The 7,717-nt window shown below is 46.2% G+C and overlaps 1 protein-coding gene across 1 annotated transcript in view; it reads right to left on the minus strand.

Annotated features, from left to right (window-relative positions):
• Positions 1 to 246: 246 nt before the first annotated feature.
• Positions 247 to 7,717, minus strand: part of LOC138977264 (G-protein coupled receptor GRL101-like) — a 7,852-nt gene continuing 381 nt past the window's right edge. The window contains exons 2-3 of the mRNA XM_070350170.1: positions 4,296 to 4,575; positions 247 to 2,289 (exon numbers count right to left, since the gene is read on the minus strand). Of these exons, the coding sequence (XP_070206271.1) occupies positions 247 to 2,289; positions 4,296 to 4,575 (2,323 nt within the window). The remainder of the gene's footprint in view (positions 2,290 to 4,295; positions 4,576 to 7,717) is intronic.

A 7,717-nucleotide genomic window follows, 5' to 3' on the forward strand; every position in this document is an offset into this window, starting at 1 on the left:
CGAATCGTTTACATGAGAAGAGCTGAACCTTGTACGCAGATGCAAAAGATTTGATGCCAAGCCGCGCAAAACAGATTTAAACTGAATTTTTCACTAATTTAATACACGAACAAAATCCATGACAAAAGACACCTTAATTGACAACTGTTTTATTGGGGAACATAAATATTATGACAACTGCTGAGACGATGGCTGATGGCAATTGCAGTTGAAATAAAATCTAACTGATCATGCTATCGTTCTTTTTCAATGACACCTGTTTTTTGACAGTGCTGTGATCAGTTCCATCAGTCGCTTCTCTTTCTCCATCTGTCTCTTCTCCAGCAATCTGTTGACTGTGTAGAGGAAGGGGTTGATGGCCGAGTTGAGAGGCAGCACGAATATGGCCATGGTCACGTTGACCTCGCCAGAGATAGGCTGACCAGCGGACGACACGATACCCAACAGTCCGATGGGGAACCAGCAGAGAAAGTCTGACATGGCGACGGTGATGAGTCGTCGCGCCAGCCTCTGGTCCTTGCTGGACCGCTTCGTGTCGTTGTCGCTGTTGTGTAGGCTGTTTTCCTGCACGGACAGGTAGATGAGGAGCTGGCCCACAGCAATCAGCATGAACAGCACGAAGTTGAAGACGATGAGCAGGCTGAAGGAGTAGCTGTGACCGGGGAACTCGTTCCTGGTGATGGGCAGCGGCATGCAGATTCCGTTTAGACTGTAGAAACCCCAGTGGGCGGTGGGAGGCAGCAGTGGGATGAGGGCCAACACCACACCCACCACCCACACTAAGCCTGAGGCCAGTGCCCCGCTCTTCTTGCTGAAGCGAACCCGGCTGAAGGGGAAGCGCAGTACGAGCAACCTGTCCAGCGTGATCAGACAGACCTCCAGGGCCGACACCTCGTTGGATGTCATGCACAAAAAGCCAGCTACCTTGCAGGTGACGCTGCGTCTCCAGCTGACGTCATTCCACAGGTAAGAGCCTAGATAGAGACGGTCCGCGACACCGATGATGGCCAGGTAGACACCCATCAGAAAGTCAGACACACAGAGTGCGACAGTGAAGATGTCGAAGCCGTTGTTGACTTTACCAAAGATGCCACGGACCACGAAGGCCGTGAGGTTGCCCAGCAAGGCCAGGGCGGCGAAGAGCGCCAGGAACACGCGGTAGACGTGGGAGCGCAGCAGGTTGTCACAGGAGGACACCTCGTCACTCGGCGCCCTGCAGTCCGCCAGGTTGAAGTCGGAGGGAAGATTGACGGGGCAGCACAGCTTGTAGTTGTCCGCCAGCACCTCACTCAGCTGTTCCAGGCCTTGCAACAGGTCTCTGGGAAAGTAGGTCAGGGGGCAGCCACGCACGTCTAGCACGTGAAGGGAAGCGGGAGTCTTGAAGCGGTCAGTGGACAGCGTGTCCACCTCACAGTCACTCAGGTTGAGGACACGGATGTTGGGGAATGGGCTGAGGGCACTCATGTGGAACACCGGGATCGTCACACGGGACAGGTCGAGAGTGTGGAGAATGGTGGATTGAACCAGGTTCACACCCTGCTTTCGGAAGATAGAGATCAAGGGGTTTCCAGCCAGGGACAGGTGTCGCAGGTTGGGCAGGTGAGAAAGGTGTTCATCGCTGACCTCAGTCAGGTGGTTGTCACTCAGGTGCAGAATGTGCAGGTTGCGCAGACTCAGGTGTGAGAATTCCCTCAGTTCACAGCTGGCAAGGTTGAGGTAAACCAGCATGGTGTTGTAGCTGACATCGGAAGGACGCAGCCCGCTCCCACTGGCGTGCAGGTAACGCAGCTCTGCAAACTGGCCCACCTGGAACGGGCCGCCACAGAAGAAGGCGTGGCCATAGCACGTGCAGCCGGGAGGACACACCGAGTCACACATCAGTTCATCGTCGTACTGCGGACAATGGAACACTCCGTCACACATCTCGGCAGCAGTCAGACAGACGCTGGAGGCACGACAGCGATAGTAACCAGGACACGTGTATTGGGCACAGTCAGCCTCGTCCTGGCGGCCCTGACAGTCGGACACCCCGTTACAGCGCGTGAAGACGGGCAGACAGTAACCGCTGCCTGGGCACTGGAAATGGGCTGGTGGGCAGTCCAGTGAGCGGTTCGTGCTGTAGCTACTGTTCAAAGGTACAAGGCGGACACCTCTAAAAGCATCTAGTTTGACGACCACAGGCCACGGCTCGTGGTTCATACCAAACCGATCATCTTCGATGCAGTAATCCTCGTCGCTTCCGTCATGACAGTCCTTGACGCCATTGCAAACTGCCTGCCTTTTCACACACTGACAGAAAAGTCAAGAATTTGCGTATAAAAGTGCCTCACTTTTCTCTCTAGCTTTCAAAAACTTTCAAAGAAAATAATGATTTGTTCATGTTTTAACCTAAACTTGACCCCAAGACGACCTTGGCACTTGACAAAGTCAAAAGGGTAAAGATACGATGTGGAGGCCATGAACTTCTGAGAAGTTTCGTAGCTCTAGCTTGAAAACCATCAGTGAAAATGAAAATGTGACCCTCCACCACGGTATTAGTCGCATGTCACCTTTGCATGATTTTCATATTTTTACATTTTCCTAAAGAGTATTTTATGCTCTATCCAGTGGTGAAACCCGTTTTAGAAAAGTGCAAGAACTGTTTGAGTTATCAGCCTGTGACTAAGGTGACCCTCACACGGTTACCAGACACTCCCCGGACTTATATTAAGCCTAGCGCAGAACCGCGCGAGGTGACATGCGACTCATTTCGTGGTGGAGGGTCACTAATGTACTTCGCTTTTAACTAAACATGCCCTCCCCGGTCACCTTGAATATCTACTGGCATCAACCAAGCTTGCGTCGTGTCTGGAGGTTACCCAACCCTGGAAGTGTTTGAGGTTTAAAACCTCCAGATTCAAAAAATAATGTCCCGATTGTTTTTAACCTAAGCTCGACTCGGCATGACATTGAAATTTGATGACGGACAACCAAAGATATGGTTGTCATCAACCCCCTACAGGCATGTTAAATTCAAAAGCTCTGGCTTAAAGAAGAAATCAGAGAAAATTATAGTCTTCCGTTGTTATGTTTGTTTCAACCCAAACTTACCATATGACCTTGACATTTTTACGCGGGTCAACCAGTCATGTAAAAGTTCTGGAAGTCATCAAACTTTAACATTTTGCACAATTTCAAAACTCTAGCTTCAATAACATCCGAGAAAATCTCGACGTTAAGTGTTTGATCTGTGCACGGCAGGACGACCCAACTCTCCTCAGTAAGGGCAGAATATACCAGCGCAGTTTCAGCGGCACAGACGACGCACTGCATATTATTGATGCTGCGATAGGGATTATGACGAGTACTTGGCCTGTTTTCCTTTCACGCAACGTGAAGCGGGCTGGGATAATCTGCAGTGCGTCGTCCGTCCTGCTGAAGTTACATAGGTGAGCGCCAGGCCTTACAAGGACTCATCTACTTGCTCGGGCAAGTTAACGAAATGTATTTAAGTTAGCCTTTTGTAAATAGGCAGCATTCTGAACGCGTCAAAGCAATCATACGGTTCATTGAGGAAAGACAGCGCTTTCGTCGTGGAACCGCTCAGAACTGACGCAAAAATCACCCATTTTTGTCTTTTATCGCGGTTGAAAAATTCATCCGCGATAAAGGACAAAAATGTAAGTTACTAATTAAGAATTCGACAACAACAACACCATAGTGTAACACCTGTTCTTGACAAATATCTGATTTGACTTTCTTTCTGTAGGTCTGCATTGCTAAATCATGTTGCCGATTCTGATTTGTTGTTGTTGTTGTTGTCAAATTCTTAATTAGTAACTTAAATTTTTGTCCGGTCGATTTTGAGGGTACTCTCATGTGTGCTGTTGTCGCGTAAACCCTATAAAAAAAATATTCAAACTAAGAAGTATGACACATAGCCACATCAATGAAAGGCAAAGCCAGTTTGAAGGAAATGATACGGGTACAATTTTATATTTAGTCAAGTTAGGGCACTAGAAAATGCAGCAATTTTATTTAACAGCTAGTTGACATACCTGTTCATTTCGACATTGAATTGGAAGGTTCAAATCACATGGCAAGTAGTGACAGAAGTCTTCATCACTGTTGTCGCTGCAATCAGGCCGGAAGTCACAGACGAAGGTGAAGGTCACATTGTACAGGCCGTTGGCGCATGACAGGGACGGCGAATGCGGCGTCATTACACCGGAACAGGAAGTAGAACGCTGCTCGAAACACGCACTTTGTTGATCACATGACAGGAAACTGTGCGTGAGATGGCCTCGGGGACAAACCACAAACTTGGTGGAGTTCGTGAGGGAGCTTGGAGACGACTCGAGAGGAGCCAATGTCACTCTTTGTTCTGGAACTGATGCTGTCCTTCCGGTACTCCCCAGCCGCTCACACAAGACGTCTACGTTGTAAATGGGGTCACATTCTACAACCGACAGCGACATGCGCCGCGAACTGTCAAATTCCAGCGCGCCGCACGTGCGTGATGTGTACTCTGGAGGAATCGGCGCGCCAATGTAGTACGCAATAGTTCTGTCCGCGTGCTGCAAGGTGTGGCGGTATCTGCACAAAAAACAACAACGTGCAATTGTTTACAGACTGCAGAATATTTAGTGCCCAAGGTTGGGAATTCTTTGTAACATTTGCGGTTTCGAAACATTGATTCCAACCAAGCACGCCACACGCGCATATAGAAACTAAATCAACGATAACAATTTAAATAAATACACTAACATTAACAAGATAACATAACGACGGTAACATCGTGGGACTACACTTTTTACACTTTTGAGAAAACAACAAACAAATAATGCACACATTCAATTTCAGTTTCTGCTTATTCTTTTCTTCAAAGACCTTTGCTAAATTGATAAGAAAATGCATTGATATATATAATATATATACGACTTGTGTCTGTCTGTCTGTCTGTCTGTCTGTCTGTCTGTCTGTCTGTCTGTGTATTCGCGATGCGCGGCCAAAGTTCTCGATGGATCTGTTTCAAATGTGGTGGCCATATTCAGGTACACCCCGGACACAACCTGGTCGATGAGATATTTCAACACGTGCTCTCAGCGCGGAGCGCTGAACCGATTTTCGTTTTTCTCTAGATCCATTCCCAGTAACTCTTCCTTATCTTCTCCAGTGTTTTGAGTGTTTATCGCCCTTCCTTCGTGTGGCGCGCTACGGTATGACAAGCAGCTTCAGATATTCCCGTTCCGTTACTATTTTTAGAAGGTCACTGCACTGTCCAGAACGCTTTCCTTGCACCCGTAAGTTGTCCTGACTGTAAAAGTGCAAAGGTGGAATCAATTTATAGCCACGTGAAAAATACACTGTCATCTATCTCTATATATTTATACATATTTCCCATGAGCTGCTTCTTTGTCTCTGTTACTTCAGTATGGGTATATATGTTATATTTTTATAGCTCAACAAATACATCATGGACTCCAAAAAATATATGATAGTGCAGATTCCGATTTGGGCAAAGAACTACTTTCCTCCCGACCTTTGACCTCGCGCCGAACAATGTGACACATTTGTATGAAGTTTCAAAATCGTATCGCACGGCTCAGAAAGCCATATCAGTTGCACGCAAAAATGAATCTCGGAACTGATCTGATGTATGGGATGCAATAAACAAACGTTTCTTTCATTATGAAAGCAATGCAGGTCGAAAAAAACGAACATTCAACTTACAAGATACACAGATGCTAGCGAACGATCGAACCTATTCAATCTCTGTTTGCTATCCGTGTGTCGACAAGCATCGCTACCATAGGAATAATCCAAAAAAAGAATATGCAACACAACAGAAAGAAAATGTGCTCCCTCAATACTGTTTCGAACGTTTTCTCCGTGTCCCTGTCTACGGCAGACCGGTTTACAAGAACATACTCTGTTACATACAGTACGAAACACTGCCATGAAAACCAAAACAAAAGAGTAGTCTCCCTTGCACCCGGACAGCACGGTATGGGAACTGACAGAAGCTAGGGAGCACAGATAATAGAAGCCCTGTCACATAGACTAATCACACAATCAATACACATTTGGCTCTTGTTTTAAATGACAGTTTCGAGTTTGTTAGTCAAACTCAAAGCAACAACACTGGTCTGGTGACATGCGTAGCGGGACCGAGAAGCGTCCTTACCTGGTTTGGCTTCGCTTCGTTATCAAACATCGGCTGTTTCACGTATCTTGCGAGCAAGTCTACTATTTTGCCTGGCTCTGCAGTAAGTCCATTTTGGCGATGAAGGTATCCAAGAACTTAACATGTGTGTATTTTTCCGTAATCCAGTCATATTCCTTTAAAATGCAATCAATCGGCGGTGACAGACTTGGTGTCAGCAATTCGCGACTTCACCACTTTGGTCCTGTTTTCCTCACACCCATACCAGTTTAGGTTCATCCATGCAAACACACTCGCAGATACATTTCTAATAGGGAGCAAATGGTTAAATCTAAACCTACATATTTGTTCCCTAAAATTTGCTTCTCTGTCAATAAGCCTAATTGTATAATAATACGTTCGAGAAAAACAACGTGGAATCGATTCTGAATCGAGGTAGCCAAATGGGTGCCAAACCGGTTTCGCCCGTTCCGCCGACCTGAAACGCAAACGAAAAGAATTGTGCGCTTCAACTAAATTGATTTCTATACGACTTCATTACTTTCTTGCAACTTATGAACCTTTACTTAAAGTTTTTAAATGGTCTGAAAGTAGTGTTACCGCGTACTTATCGATGCACTCATTTGTTTTATTTTTTCAGCGACGGTCACTTAGTTTGAGGTTGCACAAGGGCCAAGTCTCGCTGGCACCACTGTTTTACACTCCACAGATCGCAACAGTGCTGCTAGTAGTCTACACTTTGGGATGGGATATACAGATTACAACACTCGTGGTTTTTTATATGGCTTGTATTTCAGTCAAGACCCAGCGGGAATATCAATCGAGATCCACTCGCCAGAGGCTCGTGTCTCCCGATGATATCCTTGTTAAGTGTTTCTTGTATAGAATATAGTCAATTTTTGTAAAAATTTAGTCAAGCAGTATGTAAGAAATGTTTAGTCCTTTGTACTGGAAACTTGCATTCTCCCAGTAAGGTAATATATTGTACTACGTTGCAAGCCCCTGGAGAAAATTTTTGATTAGTGCGTTTGTGAACAAGAAACAATTGACAAGTGGCTCTATCCCATCTCCCCCTTCCCCCGTCGCGATATAACCTTCGTGGGTGAAAACGACGTAAAACACCAAATAAAGAAAGAAAGTAAGCCTCCCGTAAACCATCACAGAGCTCCCCGAGCGTCTACATACAGTACAAGCATACTCCATTTGAACGCTCACCGAGCGGGAACATCCTGGCTGCTTTCTGTCGAGCGTGAGAAAATTAATGTTCAAAGAATTTATTTTCGTGGACTTGCTCCTCTACAACAATGGCGCCTCGTTTTGGTGCTGGACGGCTGTTATGAATATTCAATACCGGAAATTACGCCCGGACAGTAAGCCTCCCGTAAACCATCACAGATACTGTCAGGCTTTTACACACAGTACAAACAACATTCCATTTGAACGCTCACCAAACGGGAACATCCTAGGTGCCTTACGTAAAGAGCGAGCAATTGTTAAAGAATTAATTTTGCAGATTGTCTCGAACTCAGGTCAAAAATGAGTTACTTCCCTTCGGGTCTCCTTCTATCGATG

This window comes from Littorina saxatilis, linkage group LG9 (assembly GCF_037325665.1).
Source record: "Littorina saxatilis isolate snail1 linkage group LG9, US_GU_Lsax_2.0, whole genome shotgun sequence".
NCBI lineage: Eukaryota > Metazoa > Mollusca > Gastropoda > Littorinimorpha > Littorinidae > Littorina > Littorina saxatilis.